The sequence below is a fragment of the Carassius auratus genome, chromosome 31, assembly GCF_003368295.1.
Source record: "Carassius auratus strain Wakin chromosome 31, ASM336829v1, whole genome shotgun sequence".
NCBI classification, from domain to species: Eukaryota; Metazoa; Chordata; class Actinopteri; order Cypriniformes; family Cyprinidae; genus Carassius; species Carassius auratus.
The window spans coordinates 18263535-18284902 of NC_039273.1; the positions used below are offsets into that span (position 1 = coordinate 18263535).

The window sequence follows — 21368 nt, forward strand, 5'->3', positions numbered from 1 at the left end:
TTTTCAGAGAAATTTGCAGATGCACACCAAAATTAAATTTTCAGAAATATACTGCATTTAATTTTTTTTTGCCAATTATAACCCCAATTATTTCCAAAAAAGTAGCACTAACAAGTAGACACTAACAAGGCATAAAAGGAGTAGTTTTTAAATAACCTTGAATAGAGATAAGCACTTGCAGCAGACTGGATTTGCTTGTCCATCTTTCAGTACCCTGTGAAAGGAAACATTAAAAAAAAAACGTCAACACGTCAACATTGACCTATATTCATACAATGCAATGGAGGGCATCTACTGCTAAAGCTAAATTGTACTTTTCATTAATACTAATACCGTATTTTCCGGACTATAAGTCAAGTCAAGTTTGGCTGGTCCTGTGACTCATATTCAGGTGTGACTTATCTAAATTAATTTGACATGAACCAAGAGAAAATATCACCGTCAATAGCCACGAGAGGGAGCTCTATGCTGCTCAGTGCTCCTGTAGCCTACACTGAGCAGCATAGAGCACCCTCTCGCGGCTGTAGATGGTAATGTTTCTCTTGGTTCTTGTTTCTAAATAAGGCGACTTATAGTCCAGTGCGACTTATATATGTTTTTTTTTTTCCCTCGTCATGACGTATTTTTGGACTAATGCGACTTATACTTAGGTGCGACTTATAGTACGAAAAATACGGTAATTAAATTTTTACAAAATGTATATAAATCTTTTGAAGAATACTAAACACTAAGTGTCCGAAACCATTCCCTATCCTCTATATAGTGCATTAATTTACTGAAGTGGTATTTGTTAATCACCTGTATGTGGCGTATTTATTCTAAAGTAAAATTATTGGTCACCTGAGGGCGATCCATATGATCACTGTCATTGTGTCGGAGTGCAAAACGCTATTAGAGTTTCAATACACCAAAAATACTAAATACATAAAACGTATGTGTTATATGTTTGTGTGTAATATGTGTTTATTTTAGTTGCCAATATTTGAATAGTATGTAAATATAAAAAAAAAGGCTAATATTAATATAACATCAATGAAACAACAAAGCTGGTGTGGAGGTATGTATAATTACAATATAAAGTCATTGTGAGTGTTATTTCTTATTAAAAATAGTTTCTAAAGTAAGGTACATGTAATATAAATGTACATATGTGACAAATGTTTCTGCAATAGCTCCACCTCTCTTTCGCGCAGTTTATATGTCAGCATCTGAATTCTCTCACTTCATTTTGTTCACTCTTTTCTGATATAGTGTACTCAACTGTCATAAACTTATAGGGATTATTGAAGGAGTAAATGAGTGAGCGATTTTGTGAGTCAGTTGGTACAGAAGCAAAGAATGGTCTATTTCAATCCAGTGGTCAGAGAGAAATTAACAGTCATGTCAAACTAAATAATCTAGGATATGACCCCCTGAAATGACAAAAAGTAAAGTCATCCAACATCATGACAATGAAGAATGATCAAAGTAAGTGCAAGAAGGTAGCTAGTTCAAAACCACCAGGAGTATATTAGCCAGAAATTAGATCAGAGACTAGGTCAGCTCACCTTTCCAATCCAGGTGCCAAGAAGACTGACACAAACCTTCCCATTGTCATAGAGATTTGGGTTTAGTCGCCCACTGCACTGAGAGAGGTAACAGAAGAGAGGAGGAACAGCAGGATATATATTAGGAAGCTGGATATCAAAAAGGAAGAGTCCATCCTCATAGGGAGTGCGGTTAGGGCCCTTAATGAGAGCTGAGAAAAGGTCCTGTAGAGAAAAATAACCATAGGAAATATTAACTCAAGAAACAAATCATATTTCCCTTTTTTTTTTTTTTCATACATTGCAAAATAAACCGAATACAACATCCAAATCTGCGCACAAAAAGATTTGTGTGAAAGGGTCAATTACCATTCTGTCCTCAAAAGTCTTCACCATGATGCCATCAGGCAGAGAGGTGGCCAGCAGGGCCATTTCTTTCCTTACAGTGCTAAAAAACTTCTTTGCCTCTGCTGGCTGGAACTCCATTTTTTTAAACAAGTGGTTGTCTATAGTGAGAAACAGAGGTCATTTTAGAGAGCGTCTGGAATGAAACTCAACGCTATGCAAGTCACTGAATAAAAACATCTGTCAACTGCGTAAATGTTTGAGGTGACATTTGAAAACAAATTTTTGTTCATATTCAAATTCTAACACACTATTATCATAATAAATCACTACATATTGATCATATAAGAAGGTAATACATATGCAGTAGTTAATCGATAATTCAAAATGTTATTTGTTCATAAAAAAAAAAAGAAAAAAAAAAGGTTTGCTGATATCTGTACCTGGTGCCCATTCCAAAACAGAAAACACTTCCCCTTTAGCACTGGTGAAGGTGACACCCGGTTTGCCTCCACTCTGCTGACACAAAACTGGTGTGTCACTAGGCCACTCAGAACGCACAGGCGTCTGTGGTTCAGCTAGCACTGGTGCCGTCACTTTTTCCTCCTCAATGGCAGCCTCCATTTTATCTTCTTCTACAATGGCCACATTGTCTAGAGTTTTCTTCAGGTTCTCCTGAAGTTTCTTAATGTCATCCAAAAAGCGTTTTTCTTTCGTGGGTTTGGTATCAGCGGGGGTTGTGGCAGCACTTGTGGCGGATGGTTCGGCAGTGGGAGAGGTCGGTGATCCAGTCCAGAGCTGCTCAACAGTCATGTTCTTTAAACTTTCCAAAATTTTCAGGGCTTCTTTAAGCTCACGGAAGCCACGTGGTGGAGTATCTTTACTGGGTTTCTCTTCAGGTGCTCCACCTGAGCAAGCAAAAAGAATACAAATAATTGCTAAAAAGGTGTTCACTGTTCCCTCCCTCACTGTAACCAATGAGTAGAGGATATCTAAAGTTGACAAAATTCTGTATTTCGTATTGTCTGCCTTGGATATTGCAGAAATCTAGTTATATATATATATATATATATACACACACAAATATATTATAATTTAATATATAAAATTAAGCTTTTAAAAAAACAACAACAACTACAACCTTGGTTTCAGGTGAGCTCTGTGCAGTATTCTGGTTGTGCACAATAACTATTGGTAAATTTGACAAACATTTCTACAGTTTGTCTCACTTAAAATCAGGGTTTCTGCAGGATTTTCCAGCTCAAAAATGTAAGACTTAAGACCTGTACAAAATACAATTAATACCATATGAGCGGGGTAGGGCAATGTCTATAGTACCATATTAATCTGTAAAAAGCGTAATTTACAGTTCAGATACAAGTTTTCACAAAAACAAAAAGTTTTATAAAATTATGAACTTTACATTTCAGCCTTCCATTTTTAAGAAAATGGATGAGTCAAAAGTATTAGTTATATTAATTTAAACAATTATTATCAATAAATTATTATATTAATTAACAAATTAGGGGTGTGCAATAATGACAAATATATCCAGATCATTTTCTGGGATTTAATCGATAAGGATAATTAGATTATATTTTGCTAAGTGTGTTATTGTGCTGATATCTTAAGGACTACCGTGGACAGCTGAGTCCTTTTTGATATTCTTTATAATCTGTTTGGTGATCAGTTCACAGCAGTGCTTGAAATTAATAATTTCCAACAAGTTTTATGGGCATTTTTAACTTTAACATGTTAGTCAGCATCCCCCATTATGGGATTCACAGGTGAAAGTGCCCTACCTAACTTAAAATTGTAACAGTTCCTTACTTATGTTTGTAACACATAATTTTGGTGTCTTTGGAAAGAAGACCTTTTGGGATTACCTTTTATCAACCAGATTTGATAATCCTCAATAATATTAAAAGTTATAGACACTGAAGTGCCTTGAATTTTTTTTTTACCACACTGATTTTTTCTATTTGATATAAAAATACATGAAATCAGTCCTGGAGCAATCTAAAAAATTAATGGGTTGAAAGTCAAATGTCTCATGAGTCATGAGTTTCTAAATAATTGCTGATGGCCAGTTATAGAGATGATAATAATATAAATGCGCCATAAATAATTAGTAGTAATAATCCACTTCTCTATTCATATAGATGCCGTTCATCTATAGCCGTGAGAGCTGTGAATACACAGTAATAGCGAGTTGTTTTGTACTGATTTGCACTCAGATAGATGGTAATCATGCAGATACATTCACATTCAACATAACACACACTCACACACATATGAAAACTGTTGAAAAATCAAACAAATAAAGAAAGGCGATCGCTATAAGTTCCACATCCATCAGCTGACAGGTGTGTCTGAGCGCGTCAGGAGAGAGCACCAAAATTCAAATAAACTTTTTTCCTATTTTCTTCTATTTTCTTCGTGGATCATCTCATTCTGTCTGTGACACTGTACGCTGCAAAACCATGCCTTTTTTTACTACCAAGATGCAGATTCTGACTGAGTTATTTCATAACGGACACAAACAGTTCTGTCGCTGAAGAACTGAAATGTAAACAAAGGAATTATGATCCATATTACAACGTTATTGCTTTATCTGACTAAACGTGCTCCATGAGATGTCGTTCAGTGTACCCTTACCTTCCTAACTAAACCGTGACTTACAGCTTTGGATGTGTTTATAACACATGTGTTTGTGTTATTACGACAAATCTGGTATTTACAGCATTGTAATGTGTACTGCTTACACAAATGTAGCAAATACAGTCTTTATAAGCTTTCCATTGAAATACAGCGATCTTAGAAGAGGCTTAGATCTTTATAATGATATATAGTTTGTCAGGTTTAAATTTGTCCCGTTTCATTTAATCTATTCGTAAACATTGACACGTGTGAGTTGAGGTGTTCTGGTCCAGGCTAACAGGTTAAGCCATTTTTTTCTAGAAGTGTGCACCATCTTTTGAGTAAAATTTATGTATTTGGGCTGTTACCGAGCAAATTAAATCAGTATCAACAAAATTCATCTTTGAAATGCAGAGGAAACACAGAAGCTGCATTAGAAGTGGAATTTAGATGTATTTACACACTGTGTAATGCAGCTCTGAGGGACATGGAATACTTAACCAGCAATAACAAATGCATAAATAATGTTTTGATATTTAGACATAAAACATTGAAAACTGATGTTTTAAATCATTTTAAAAATGGAAAGGTACCTTACATGTGAAATCACCAGTAGGTGGCAGCAAGTCCCTGTTAAATGAGTCATTGTGATTGAACCGAATCATTTAAATGTTTGATCCATTCAAGAACATTTAGTCATGTTGCTCAGAGAAGTGCTGTGGCTGTGTTTGGAATGATTTTTGTTGGAGAAATCAGAAACAAAACAGGAAATATGGTGTCTAAAATGTCTATATATGGTGTCTAAAAGTCTATATTAACTTGTTTATTTAAAATGTATAAAATCTACATCACATTTGTAATCATGCTGACTTTTGGAGATAAAACGGCACTCTGCCTGCATTTTAATAGACTGCTTAAAGCTGTGAAAGAACGCACTCTAAATGTGCAGATACACAAGTTTAACCTTCTAGACTTCATCACCTAATGCATGCGCACTCTGTAAAGGTGTTTTGTTTGCTTTTCGTAATATATTCGACAATATCAATTCGCACATTATCAAAACAGCAAATTAAGATATTACTGCAGACCATACATATCACACACCCCTATACTGTAAATTTTTTTATAACGTAATGTATTGTCTTCTTATTGATCCATTAGTTCACATCGAATTTTTGCATTGGTCTGAACTCTGAACAAAACAAATGTTTTATTGAAAATGCTCATTTATTCTTTGCTAGCAGGTGGAGCGTTTGGTAGAAATATCACAGTTTTCCTGGTAATGGAGAACACAAAGCAGTGTAGCACCTGACTTTGAATGTGCAACACTCATGTTTATTTCATGAAATCATAGCCATATTGCAATTCTAGTCTTTCCATACCCAAATTTAAGACCTCTTGATATCATAATTAAGACTTTCTAATACAATTTAAAACTCTTTAAGGCTTTAAATTTGATACAACTAAATTTAAGACTTTATAAGACCACACGAAAACGTGTAAAATGCATAAATGCTCTGTGAGGTATTTATTGATGGCCACTTCTGGACGTTTGTCATCTATCCCTTTTGTTTCTTTTGTAATGTGAATGTGATGTATTTAAATGTCAATGCACCAAAGAGAACATTTTATCTAATACTTAATTCTGCAATATAACTGTAAGAGAATTCAATACCTCCAGGAAGTTCAGGAGTGGGGAGAGCTCCTGGTGAGTCTGTTGTCGTGGAGGCATGCACACCATGGGTTTTACCATCAGCAGTGGCACCTGTAATGGGGAAGGAGTCTGAGATGGTTTCCCCAGCACCTGGTTCCTCTTCCACTTGTCCATTATCTGTCTCCCAGCTATCACTCTCATCTTCCCATTCTTCAGATGAGGCACCACTACTGCTGCCCTCAGCAGAGTCATAATATGTTTCTTCAATCTCAGACTCGACATTATACAAGTGCTGAGAGAGAAAGAATAAATAAGTGTTAGTTCAAGGGTCTATAGGTGGATGTGTGCTTTTACAGTAGCAAGATCATTACATCAGTTTGAGTAAACTGGTGCATACCTGTGGCAGGACAATTGTCTTAGAATTATCAGCCCACACAACCTCCACTTTACTGCTCAGATCCACCCTGCACACTTGCCCAACAGATCTCTACAACACAGTTGAGGCAAGGTATTAGATCAAAAGGAGAATGAAAACCAAAGAACACAAAAATTGCAAATAACAATCTAACTATAGAACTATCTAACTACCTTTAGAGACACCAAGACATACTGTCCGCATAAAAAACATTTTACTTGTTACTAAGTCAGGAAATGCTCTCTTAAAGGGTTAGTTTAGCCAAAAATTAAAATTAAATGCTGATTTTTTGTGTCTGACCTACGTTGTAGGCTATGCGTCAGTTTTCATTTGAACTACTGCATCATTGTCTGCGTCAACGTGCAGTACACATGCAAACCGCTAGTCTGCAGTATCCACGGGCATGTTGCTGATGTAACCTGGAGTACCACGTACCGGTTCTGTAATCAGCGGTAAATCTCTACATGTGCGTGATTTCACATGGAGCAGCATTTACTACACACTGACATGTTTGCCGCAGCTTGTCAGTTAACAACCGTTCTGTGTAGTAAATGCAGCTCCACGTGAAATCACACACATGTAGAGATTTACCACTGATTACAGGACGGGTTTTACTGACAAGATGCACATTAAATATCAGCCGATATTTATTGTGCATCCCTAAATTTACAAAAGAAGGTGTAACATTAAAATATATTAAAGTCCACATAATCACACAAAACTCAAGCACATACGAAGGGAGGGATTCTAGCAGACCAATCACACAATAGCTGTCCTCGTAGAATGGACTTGCTGTTAGATCTTTGGAGAGGTGCATGTCAGGTGTATATGAATTTCTTCTTTTAGACTAATTCGGTTGGAGTTAATTTATTTTGATCTTTCAAGTTGTTGGATGCAACTCAGTGGGTGTTGCACTCCATCAGTCCATGAGAAGTTTAATAAAAAGCTCATCCATAAAAATTAAAAAAAAAAGTGTCTCACATGCCTCTTGGGGGTAAACAAAGGCCACCTGTAGCGAATCGGTGCCTTTTTGTAGGAAAAATATCCATAATCAAAACATAATAATCACTTTAATCTAGCTTGCGCTCACAGTTGTAAACGAAGCAGTTCCAGGGGAATGACGTATGATGTCAGCTTTGTGCATGTGCCGCTCAGCAGAGAGATCAAAACAAAACAATGATCAATAATTAGAAGTACAAAACGAGTATTTGTAAAGAACAATGTCAGAGGATTTTGATATAAGCCAAGAAGAAAATGGTTTTCCTTTGGTAAAGTAAGGAAACTTTGCTTTCTTTGCTCCTGTTAACAAACATTGGTTTTCACAAGATTCACCAGTGCATGCGCAACGCTGACCTCATACATCATTCCCCCGGAACGGCTTGCGCTTTACAACAGTGAGCACAAGCTAGATTAAAGTGATTATGTTTTGAATATTGAATTTTTTCTTACAAAAACATGTCAATTCGCTGCAGAAGGCTTTTGTTCACTCCCCAGAGCCATGTGAGACACTTATTTTTTTTTTTTATTATGCAAACAAACTTACAATATTTACAAAATGCAGAAAACAAATTCAGAGACCAACATAACATACATATCAGTACGATATGTGTGTGTGTGTGTGTGTGTGTGTGTGTGTGTGTTAGTGTAACTGGGTGAGGGAGTAGAAATATATGAATAAAGGGGGCTGTATAAGATTTATATACACACATACATATATACACACATAAGAATAGCAATAGTACTAATCATAACAATAATAATAATAATAATAATAATAATGATGATGATGATGATGATGATAAATCCAATTAATAAGAATAGACAAATGGTAATAATAGTATTATCAGTCGTAGTAATGATGAACAAATATTAACAAATATTTCTTCCAGAATGAGGGGGACGTTAAAGGATCAGGAAAAGGACAAATAAAATAGTAGTAGTAGTAATAATAATAATAAAAATAATAATAATAATATTGACACAGCCATTGAAAGTAATGCTAATAGTAGTAGTTGCAATAATAATAATAATAATAATAATATTGATACAAATATTAATGATAAGGTATTGTAAAGCTGCCTCTGACATCCCTCGTGGCCATGGCATATGATAGACCCCCGCCAGGGTGTAGTTGCAAGGGGTTATCAAGGTGAGGTGCTTCGGAGCCCAGGGTCACCAAATCCACACTCATTCCCAGCCATCCCAGACATGCCACGCTTACCCTGTCTTGTGTGTGTGTTTTTTTTTTAATATATATATATATATAAATATGTCTGCTTTCAATGTTATCCTCATGTGAGACACTTATTTTAATGGATGCATTTTCTATTAAACTTTGCTGCAACAATCGCTGAGTTGCATCAAACAGCTTGAAAGATCAAAGACAATTTTTTTAATAACTCGGACTGGATTTGTATGACAGAAGAAAGTCATATATAACCAGCATGACTTCAAGGCGAGTAATCTATGGGCTAATTTTCATTTTTGGGTGAACTAAACCTTTAAATGCAAAACTAGTTTTGTACCTCATTTTCACAGTCTTCTGTGTCAGAGTTGCCAATCCTTATGACAATATCCGTTGTGTGGAAATGGAAATCTGGATGATCTGCAATGTCATAAACACTAACGTCCTCCTCTTCCCCAATCACCTACATTTACAAGATTATTTGTTAAATAATATGATAACAGAAAATCCCAAACACCTCTTAATACTAAAAACTAAAATACCTCAACATTGTCGCCTGCAGCATTAAGTTTTACCCACTTGACTACACAGGTTCTGGCCTTATGGTCACCTGACTGAATCACTCCATAGATGCCTGGATCCTGAAATGCCTGGGCTGCAGGAACAACAATCAAAGTTTATTTCAAGTGAGTAAAAAGCTAGATCTAATCACTTGCTGTGACTAAAAGATATAATTGCCAAGTCAACTGTAAACAACCAAATAAGGACTGCTCCACTAAATAAGAGCATGAAACATGCAAATCAAAACCCATATTGAAAATTGCACAATTGTGTTAAAAAAAGAGAACCTACGTCGTTTGTCTACAACGTAGTCTCCAGGGCAGAACTCATGGTTGTCCAGGTGCTGGATAGGGATCAGGTCATTGGAGCGGATGCCTGTCTCTAATCTACCATCCTTCCACATTACATCTGCAGAGGTTACAGTGGAGACAACCTCAACTGCCACCCTATGCACAAACAGACACACCATTTAAGAGTCTATTTAATCTTATTTCATTTGACAGAAATATAATGTGAAATATTCTTTAGATGGGTCTTATAATATCTGATCATTTAATTTTTATGGCCTTTAACAATTAACAGGTATATGATGTCTTTATTACTACTATTAAAAAAGGAACTGTCATTTGTGGTATTTCCTTAATATTCCAGTGAGCTGGAAAGAAAATGAAATAGATACTAAAAATTCACATCAAGAACATTTTCAAAAGGACAATGAGATATAACATCACACATCTACTGAGTCATTCTCCATACTATGACAGACAGGTGATTCCACATAGAGCTTAGCAAGGTTTCATTATATTGTCCCTAGTCTCACTTCATGCACATCGAAATGTTAATTGCATCAACAGCAAAACAACATGCTCAATACAGGCTGGGAATCGTAACAATTTTTGTGAGATTCTAATTTTAAGAATTTTGGTTGCAATCCAACTTAATGCTTTGATTAATCATGCTTAACTGCATATTATTACTGTACATTTATTAGTGAATTTATTACCAAAAGTAATGGCCTGCAGTTTAGAGAATGACTTAAAGACAGCTTGCCTATGACTCAATTTGACTAATTCATTAAAAAGTCATGGTTCTTAGAAGTCGTACATAGTGCAAAACTGGACCGATATATACCGTATTTTTCGGACTATAAGTTGCACCTGAGTATAAGTCGCATCAGTCCAAAACACGTCATGATGAGGAAAAAAACAGAAGTCGCACTGGACTATAAGTCGCATTTATTTAGAACCAAGAACCAAGAGAAACCATTACCGTCTACAGCCGCGAGAGGGCGCTCTATGTTTTCAGTGTAGGCTACAGGAGCAATGAGCAGCATATAGCTCCCTCTCGCGGCTGTAGACGGAATGTGTTCTCTTGGTTCATTTCTCTTATCATGTCAAATTAATTTTGATAAGTCGCACTTGACTATAAGTCACAGGACCAGTCAAACTATCAAAAAAAGTGTGACTTATAGTCTGGAAAATATGGTATATATATATATGTTGTGTTGGGTGTTCACACTTGCAAAGTCTCTTCTTGTGCAGCAGATTATATGGAGTATATATATGGAGAAAAAGTTTTGCTTTTATTTTTATCTACCCAAAATAATGAAACCATCCACGATCGATTAACTAGTGGAAAATGTCTCCTCTCCCCTTTTTTTATTGTGTGTGCGAGAACTGTTTACTCCCGCTGATGTCCCAACGTGAGGTGCACTGCAGAGAGATAAACTATTTCTGGCTGGAATGCTTCCCCACAGGAAGAAAAGACTAAGAACATTATTTGACATATTATTCAATATAGAGATTTTACTACTAAAATCTGTGTCCCATTTACTGAGAGAGAGACTTATGACGAAGTAAGCAGAACTCTACCATTTATATGCTGTAAATACTATAAGTATGTGATTAATATAATGGTACCTCATGCAATTACATTTTATTTCATTTTATTTCAAAATTAAAATATTGTTAAAAATAACACATTATGTTATTTGTCACATGTAGTAGACCATTTTTGTGCCGTGGGTAATAGAAGGATTTTCCACACAGCTACCAGCGCAAGCATATTACATATCTGCAAGAAAATATTTACGAGATGTCAGTGCATCCCATAAATATTTTCTTAATGACAATAATATACAACATGTTTTTGGGAGGGGGTGATATTTAAAATTAAATTGTAAATGACATACCTTGAACCCTTATATAGTGCTTGTTGCTTTAATTTGTCTGCATTCAGCAAATTTTTTCCTTTTCTTTATTTGCACATGGCAGAGTTCAGAATGGGCTATTTTTAAAGTTTGTCTCACACTCCTAGTGTAATTTGTTAATATGGGCATCGAGAAAAAACACACACTAGAGTGCAAGTTTAAAAGGGTCAAGTTTTTTTTTTTTTTGAATATAATTGACAGTGCTAGTTAGAGGGTCAAATAAAGAATGAAGAAATTTGTTTTAAGCTGATTCTTGAAGATGGCTAAGGACCAGTGCTTTAAGTGGGCCGGTACGCACTGGTACTCAGTGCCGCCACTTCCAAATATAGCTCTTGAGTGTACCGCAACTTCTCTGTGCACCCAGAACATGCTTTTAGCATACTGTTACGCTTATTTAGACATCTGTTTTAATAGAGGTTTTAATCCTTTGCCTGCGCTGCCGCTTTTCAGAGCGCCCTTCACTATGCACTCTTCCTAATTCGTTCCACCGAGAGCAGAGACTACATTACCCATACACCTATGAGTTTTACAAGTGAAAAGCACGTGTGTCGCTTTTGCCACTGTCAGTGTCAACAACTCAACGTGGCCGAAGAGGGTGTGTGAAACGCGCACGCTGGGCACGGTAAAAATACAATGAAGTAACGCAGTAGCTCTTTGTAAAGGTATTTTTTCTAAATCCTTTTGCACATTTTATTTATGTTCAGTAGCTCTAGCTCAAGCAAATCCACAAACTAATAAAAGGATTTATTATTTTTTATAAGGTCGTCTGTTGACTGCTGTATATAAAACCCCTTCAATAGAGTTGTTGTTACCTCAGGGGATAAGGGGAATCATCAAAAAAAATAATAGAGTATAATAGAGTACCAGCACCTCTTTTGGGCCACTTAAAGCACTGCTAAGGACTACTCAGCTACTCAGATTGAGTTGGGCAGGTCATTCTACCAGGAATATTATATAATATCATGGGCAATTCTGCAGGTATTGGACTATATACACAACACAGCTGGTTTAGATTTTAATTTTGAACTCAGAAATCAATTAATCATTGTGGATTCTTTCACCTGTCTCCTGGTTTAAACTCGCGTGAAAACTTAGTTCTCTTCTTCTTGTGCTTTCTCTTTAGGTTACGTATAGAGAGGGGGATGCTCTTTTTTCGGGTTGGACCACTCTGGAGTGAGGCTGTTGAGCTGGCAGAGGAAGTGACAGAACTTGTATCATCTGTATCATCCCCTGGCTCCTCATCTGACTCTTGTTCCCCTAAATGGGCCCACTGTCCCTGAAGAACATCCAGTGGCTCTTTTCCCTCCTCTAGGGCATCCTGGTATGGAACAGGGCCATTGTTGGGGTAGCATGGAACAGAATTATCATCAGGACAGTCCTGTTCCTGCACTGATCTCTTTTCACCTAGAGAATAAGACATGGTTCAAAAAATGTGACAATTTCTTAGCATTTAAAATGGTAAACAGAGACCAAAATATCCAAAAAGTTGCATAATTAGATACCTATTCAAACAGCACAGTGAAACAAAAGTTATGTGAACCATGCACACTATTGACAATTCAGCTCAGTTTGTGGTCAACACAACAATGACAAGTGCAGTACCTTCAGCGCCATCCATTTTCTCTGTTGAATTGTTACTTTGGGTGTCTGCATTTTCTGTAATTTTCTTTCCCACTTCCTTTTTAAACATTCTTTTTAACTGAAAATGAACAAATAATAATGATCAAAAGCAAGAAAAACAATTTCTTTCCATTTAGAAAAGTAGTTAGTTTTGACTAACACCAGGTTAGTCGAATTTCAATTAACTGATTAAAGGGGTCATATGACATGATTTAAATTATTCCTTTCTCATTGGAGTGTTACAAGCTCTTGGTGCATAAAAAAGATCTGTAAAGTTGCAAAGACTAAAGTATCAAATCAAAAAAGATATTCTTTATAAAAGTTAAGGCTCGTCCACGCCCCCATAAAACGCCTCGTTCTAACATGCCCCCACATCTTTACGTCACTAAGTGCGAAGTTTTGCATAACGCTGCCCAAATGTACACACAAAGAAAGAAGGTGTATCTTTTATTCTCACTGTGGCCGCCAGCGCCATGTTGTGGAGTCGCTGTGTGTTTCCTTGTGGAAGCAAAACTAAGTTTTTTGGTCTTCCAAAAGAGGAAAAGACTAGAAATAATTTGAGTTGAATTTCAACACCGTTCCAGAAAAGTCCAACCCAAATATTCAGATGTGTGCATTTTATGGAGGATGATGTTGCAAAGTGTCTGTGGCACAAAAGCGGTTTCTATAAAGTAGGGCAGTTCAAACTATGCAAGGAAAGTCTGGTGCTTCTCACTCAAAGCCTGTAAGTACATATTTTATATTGAATAATTTGCCAATGATTATTCATATGTGAGATTTGAGCAGTAGAGTAGGCGTGTTCTTTCTCAGATCACAAATGCAGACATGGTTTTATTTTTAAACAGCATGATACGCAGTGCAGCACAACACAGTGCTTAAAAAGACAGTGTAAGTCATTATAATCAGTAATTGTGTCCCCACTGGATGCAACAAACGCCTCGTTTGTAATGGGTTTTATTGGTTTGGTCTCGACTGATGTCTGGATCACGAGTGAATCTTTCTATTTATCCGGATCTTAGTGAATCGGTCGAACCAGTTCACCAAATCTAATTGAATCATTTGAAATGGTTCACATCTCCAGTACGCACTAATCCACAAATTCCTTAGTTATTTGGTTTATAAAATAACCTGCCTTACACTCCCCCTCTAACGTGAAATAAACCAATATCCTGAGTTCTTCAGTTACTCCGAACAGTACATTGACTGAACTGCTAAAAGAGAACCAATGAAGGGATGTGCACGAGCAGAACAGCTAGTCTTGTGCTGCTGGCCTGGGATATGGTATGTTAAGGCACGTAATATTTCTGTCACACACTTGAGGCATTTGCAGGCATCACAATGCACTGGATAGCTGGCCAATCAGAGCACACCTCGCTTTTTCAGAAAGATGAGCACTGTAAATTCAACACGTTTTATAAAAGGGCATAGAGGAGAAACAATGATGTACATTATATGGAAAATAATGTGTTTTTAGAACCTTAAACCGCATAAACACATTGCATTACACCAAATACACAAAATAATTGTCTTTTTAGCAGCATCATATGAACCCCGTAAACTATACATATATATATGTCTACTTACAACAAAGAATGTTAAAAAAAAAAAAAAAAAAAAAAAAAAAAAAAAAAAAAAACAGATATGGCCAAATCAACTATACCTTTCTAACAACAGGGTCCTCAGGATGAGCAGATGCCCCCTCTGGCCCCTCACAGGTGATCCGTGTAGTTTCACTCTTGGCAGGAAACACATACAAGGCTCTCTCTCCAAGCTGCCTTTGAGTATGATCGAAGTAGCCTAGTCGCTTCACCCTGAACATAAATCAAAGAGAAAATGAGTGAATGTGAATGAGTGAATCTAGAGAAACCATCTAATACACAGCACTCAGACAAGTTGTTGCTTAAGTAAATCATACTTTATAGCATTTTAAAGTTTCCTGTGCACTTGAGTATTGAGGTGTGCTACAAAAAGAGTTGTCAATTCAGGGCTTGAAAATGTTTAAAATTCCCTGGTAGCCCTTCAGGCAGGCATTCTTCATATTTTGTTAGCTCAAAATGAATTTAATTAGCTCAAATAAAAAAAACATTAGCTGAATTTCTTCAGCAGACAAAAAACTTCCATGATTGTATTTTTCTTCAAAATAATAATTCAAGAGAGCAGGGGTGAAACAGATCACATAACTCACAGTACGGATCATATTAAGGATTTTAAGTCACGAATCGGATAATTTTCCAGATGAGCAAAACAGTTCTTTATTATTCAAAGAACACTTATTATTTAAAGAAAACTTTAAGTACTTCTTTGATACCACAGCAAACACTAGTAGCATAACCACAGGTGCCAATTTATGTTTCTGCTGGTTAGTTGACAACCTCCATAACACCCACCCCCCTCACCCCATGTCAATAAAGTTATAGGGGGGGGGGGTGAAATGCTCGTTTTCACTCAATATCCTGTTAATCTTGAGTACCTATAGAGTAGTACTGCATCCTTCATAACTCCAAAAAGTCTTTAGTTTTATTATATTCATAAGAGAAAGATAGTCTGTACTGATTTTTCCCAAAAAAACACGACCGGCTGGAGGCGTGATGTGTGGGCGGAGCTAAAGAATCACGAGCGCCAGTAGGCTTTTGCATTGAGAGCGTTTGGAAGCTGTGACTTTACGTGAGGACAAAACCAACCAAAACAAACCATGACTAACAGTCAGATTCAGCGTATATTTATGATCCAGAATCAGATCCAGAGGCTGAAATTTAACAAGAGCAGCATCAGCAACAACGTCTCTATGTGGTATGTACTGAAGCTGTATATATTTGCTTAGCGGTTTTGGAAAATGACTAAGTTCCACTTTGTCGTCTTTTTTTTTTTTTTTTTTTAAGCTGTACATGTGGACAGTGCAGTTTGATGACAACATCACATGGAAGCTGTATAATAATATACGCAAATCCGTCGTCAAACTGGGCCTTGTTTGTAAAACAAGCATCTTCGAAATGCAGGGAACAAACACAAACACTTGCACAACTCCGTTGATGCTATGTAAAAATAAACTCCATCCACTGGTCCCTTAATGCTGTTTTTTTTTTTTTTGGTAGTCTGTGCAGGGTTGTCTTGCCCTGGCAACCAAAAATACACTTCTTTTGTGACATTTCGCGATGCTCTCGCTCTGATCAGTGAATGTCTGTGCTCAGCCTCTCAGTGCTCTGCTATACAAGAGCGTGCGCTCTTCCGGCAGAAGTGCCCTTAGGACCCATATAAGGAAATTCCGCTCCATCTAACGTCACACAGAGCCATACTCGGAAAAAACTTTCCGAAACTTGTGACAAACCGGAAGGAGTATTTTTGGATAAGAAATACTCCTTCAAACTTACAACTTAATTTTTGAAACTTTGTCAATGTTTAGCATGGGAATCCAACCCTTTAACAGTGTAAAAAACTCAGTATGCATGAAATAGCATTTCACCCCCCCTTTAACATTAGCCAGCCTTGTATCATGATTATTATTTATCAGAGCTGTTGAAACCAGAGATTTAAATCATTCCAAATAAGAATGTAAGTGTGCTCACCCCATTTTTGTTTGTAAGAAAAAATTTGATTAGATTTCATATCGCAATATATATCGCAGAAAAATAAAATATCGCAATGTCATTTTTTCCCAATATCGTGCAGCTCTACTGTGCATAGAGATTTTCACGAAGGAAATGAACAAATATCCAGCTCATTACATTCCTAGTGCCATATAAAACTCCATGTTATCGCCTAAATATGAGCTACTGATAATGAAATCTGCCCAAACATAAGTTTTATACAGGCCCATTTTTATACACAAAAAGCGTTCCCTATACAATAACTCAAAAAAATTCCAACCCCTCTTAGTTTATCACAGTCTTACAAAGTTTTGTTATAATGAGAGGATTCACAAGCATAACTCGGAACTGAACAAAAACATGAATATGCACAGAATAGTTTGCAATCATGGATCAGCGTCTCTTAACATAACTAATAAAGGTTTTTTTTGTTTGTTTGCTTTCTTTTGTGAACCATCAGTAATAAATTAAGAACAACTAAATTACAAGCACAGACAAATACATCAGAACAAAGTTGCGAATAAGATATAAAATATATTAAATATAGATGAATCTTTATTAAATTTGTGTTTTCAGGGAACTACACTAACCATTTCCACTGGTGGCACTTGCGCGACTAACTTTTTCAGTTACTGGCGCAAAACATGATTTGGTTGCACAAATTTTGTATAGTAAGCCGCTCTGGATAATAATGAAACTGTACTGCATTCAAATGTGGTTTTTATTTTACTTGCCATCTTTTAAACCAAATGCCTTCTTGTTTTATTTCTTACAGTACACACAGTGCACTGCTCTGTCTTGGTACCTTAACCCAGAGCCGTAACTGGGGTTAGAGGGGCCCTGGTGCAGGTTGTACAGTGGGCCCTGTTTGAAATTGTTTAATATTTACTGTATGTTCGTTCTATTTATTTATTTGTGCTATTTGCACAATGTTTACTTTTTTTTTTAAGTTTTTAGGTGTCCAGAAACTCATTTAAAATAGCACTGCATAGTCTTCACTGTAAAATAAAATACACTGTCAAACCAAAATGTATTCAGACACCTTCAACATTTCTCACATTATCACTTTTCTTTGTTATAGTTTAGAAATTGGTAATAAAATATGACAAGAACGAGTTAAACTGTCTCAGAACTAGGGATGGGTATCGTTAAGATTTCAACGGTATTACTACTTACAGATACTGCTTAACTTTAACGGTATTCTTATCGGTACTTTGTGTTGTGTTACTTTGTGTTGTGTTAGGCAGTCAAAAACTTTGCATTTCTCTGTCTGCAGATAATGCACTTTTGAAAGATGCTTTGACAGATTGCGTGTGTTTCCGCCCTTACATGAAAAATTTAGTTGCACTTATGACAACCAGCGTTGTCTGCATCAACTCTAGTGAAGTATAACCACACTTTGGAACGTTTTGCTGTCTCTGCCATCGTCAATATTTGTATTAAGCAGCAGTTTTCGTAAGTGGCCATTCACATATCGCGTCTAAAAACACGTGGAAAACGCTAGGCACGCTGCTTTCTGATTTTGTTTCCCCAAATCCTTTGGCCACTTGCGCTCCTGAAAAGTCTGCCGTTGCTAAGCAACCATGACCTGCTCTCTCCATGAAGACGCGGAAATTTCAGCAATAAATAAATGGATTTGCAGCACTTAAAACTGCTTGCAGTAGCACTGTTACTAAATTACTTAAAAAATCCACATACAGCTATCAGCTGTTCCTTTATCTTGACCGAGCTTTCAACGTTGTTACAGAAAAGGTGAAAGACCGCGTCTCTTCCATTATGAGCGCACATACTGCGCGCCTACATTTGAAATAACGAACTTGAGTGCGCAAAAGACGCGATATGTGAACGGTCCCTTATGCGTGTGTGTGCACCGCGCACGTTCTTGTTGTGTGTGTGACTGACAGCCTCCGCGGCGCGCATGAGAGATCTCGCAGATTTCACAGACAAACGTCTTAATAATATCGCAAATTAGAAATGTTTGGTAGGATAAAATGTGCACGATAACATTATTAAGCAAATCCCTTCGCCATCGTCACTCTTTATTATTAAGCGGGAGTTTTCATACTGTTATGTCTGTGTGTGCGCCGCGCTCGTTGTGGTGTGTGTGTGTGTGTGTGTGTGTGTGTGTGACTGACAGAGAGCCTCCGTGGCATGAGAGATCTCGCAGATCTCACAGACAAACATCTTAATATGATCGCACATTAGAAATGTTTGGTGAGATAAAATGTGCACGATAACATTATTAAGCAAAAATACATAGTACATTAAATTTTTCCCCTCCAGTACAGAAAGCAGAACCGATACCGTCAGATCTTACTGATACTACGGTCTTTCATAATTTAGCCCCGAGGCCATTTTAATACCGGGTGTTGGTACCCATCCCTAGTCAGAACAAATTCATCTTGATAATGTCAGATAGCTTTGATAGAAAGATATGTTAATGGAATCAACCAAAACTTCAGACAACTGTCAGTATGACAAGCAAGCAATGCTTAATTTTGTTCAGTCTGTGGTGTGAAAAGGTTGCATTAGCAATTAAAGAAAGAAACACTTAAGCAAAACATGGTCAGGTCCCTAAGGTGTATTTATTTTTAACCCTTTCGAGTCGATTAACGCATATATGCGTTTTGAGTCATTTTCACCTGATAACCCCGAAAAGAACTTAAATTACACTCTCAGTTTTAATCGTACAGATAAGAGCAATACATCAATCGAATCTGTAAAGGGTCTAGTTTTTTTTGGATACAGACATAATAACAAAAAACCTTTGTGCACTTATAAAATAAAGATAACAAACAAGGTGCGCTGTCTACAGTCTTTGTCTCCGCTGATCGTCATGTACAAACATTTCATTAAAATGAACTGTAACTCCGTGAATACTCAACGAAGAGACATGAGAGAGATATCTATAGAAAGCCTGGAATGTCTACTTTTAAACTAAACTGTGCTGCCGAAAACAAATATTCTGAGATAAAGTAATCCATATGAAAACAACGCAATGTCTGTTTTTCATATATCCGCTCATTATATCTAATGTGACCACGCCCCCGCGCTGAACGCGCTATTCAGATTCAAACTGAAGCGCGCGGCTTGAATACGCCCACACAGAAGAAAAAGCAGCCAGACTATTCTTCAAGATTTTATTTTATTTTACTGTTTGCTTCGCGATGAGAGGACTAAGACATAATTCACCCCAAAAAGATGTGATGTGGTTGAGGATTTGAGAAATGGATTTCCTCAGAAAAAAGAATGAAGCACTTTATTCAGCAGAGATCATAAACATGAGTAAGTCTCTTTTTATTTATTTGTACTAGTTTTCACATAACGTGTAAACATTTTACTAGTTAGACTTTTTCCAAATACTTTTTCCAAACTATAATTCCTGACTAAATGTATAATCAAGTGAAACATTATGAAGTTTCAATAACAATATACAATACTATACCATTCAAAAGCTTGATGTAAATAATATAAAAGTGACAAATAGAGATAACTCTAACAAATGTAAAAACAATGCAGTTCTTTCGATTTATTCCCCCTAAAAAAACCTGAAAAATATTATCAGCTCTTTTCAACATTAATAATAATAATAATAATAATAATGATGATGATAATAAATGGGGTTTATTTGGTAGAAAATAAGATTGTTAAAAGGATTTCTGAAGGATTGTGTGACTAGAGAAAGGATGCCAAAAAATTTGAAAGTCAGCTTTGATTGTTCCTAATAAACTGTTTAACTGCTCCCCCAAGTGGATATTAAATTATGTTGTGGGATAATTAAATATATTCTTAATAAACTACAAACATAAAATTATATACTTTTATTTTGTTCTCTTTCTTGTAAGTCCTCCCTCAGAGTGGCACAGTTGAATGAGAGGCTCATTATGCACCTCATAATGCAACTCATTATGCGGGCCTTTGTCTTCTCAGGTGTAAATCACAATGATATTCATGATAGTTGACGCCTACTCGCATATGACTTTTACCAACAAAAAGTGTTTTAGAAAATTTAAATCAATATATTGTTTTCTGTGAGTGAGTAAACAAGATGATTTTCACATCATTCAGAAAGAAAAATTCTAGGCTACAAGCTCCAGTTCTCAACTTTTCCGGCAACCAATTTTATGTATGTGTTTTATTGCCTTATTCAAGTGATTTAACATTTTTAGTCTTTCACTAACCATGCATAACATTTTTTTTCTCAAAAATACAATCATGTACATGCATGGGTTTCACATATTATTATAGCCCAGTTTGTGCTGATTACAGTGATATTAGACTTTACCCATTTAGATATTTATAAGAAACTGAAAAAAGCACAAATGTCAGGGCATGACAAAACTTCTCAAGGCCCCAAAAATACCCTTAGACTCCAGAGGGTTAATATGAATTTCACTGGTAGTCTACAGTATGAAGAATTTTTTGGTAAAATATTTCACAGTTTGCTGTATTTTGCTATACTCACTTACATAAATGAACTAGTGTCCTGCACCCACCAGTAAAACAATATAATCAATTATATCAGATTTTTAGTTTGACTGTGGATAAATTCTTGTAAAAACTACAAAGTAATTCAATCGAGCACTGAGTGATTTACTTTCATTTTCTTGGATTAACATTAAAGACACC

The 21368-nt window shown here is 36.3% G+C and overlaps 1 protein-coding gene across 1 annotated transcript in view; it reads right to left on the reverse strand.

The window, feature by feature from the left end:
- Nucleotides 1-21368, reverse strand: part of ube2o (ubiquitin-conjugating enzyme E2O) — a 69639-nt gene that overhangs the window by 3685 nt on the left and 44586 nt on the right. The window contains exons 8-19 of the mRNA XM_026213973.1: nucleotides 14816-14966; nucleotides 13138-13234; nucleotides 12597-12939; nucleotides 9618-9772; nucleotides 9308-9420; nucleotides 9106-9228; nucleotides 6563-6652; nucleotides 6187-6457; nucleotides 2315-2779; nucleotides 1896-2032; nucleotides 1548-1751; nucleotides 157-214 (exon numbers count right to left, since the gene is read on the reverse strand). Coding sequence (XP_026069758.1) covers nucleotides 157-214; nucleotides 1548-1751; nucleotides 1896-2032; nucleotides 2315-2779; nucleotides 6187-6457; nucleotides 6563-6652; nucleotides 9106-9228; nucleotides 9308-9420; nucleotides 9618-9772; nucleotides 12597-12939; nucleotides 13138-13234; nucleotides 14816-14966 — 2207 coding nt within the window. The remainder of the gene's footprint in view (nucleotides 1-156; nucleotides 215-1547; nucleotides 1752-1895; nucleotides 2033-2314; nucleotides 2780-6186; nucleotides 6458-6562; nucleotides 6653-9105; nucleotides 9229-9307; nucleotides 9421-9617; nucleotides 9773-12596; nucleotides 12940-13137; nucleotides 13235-14815; nucleotides 14967-21368) is intronic.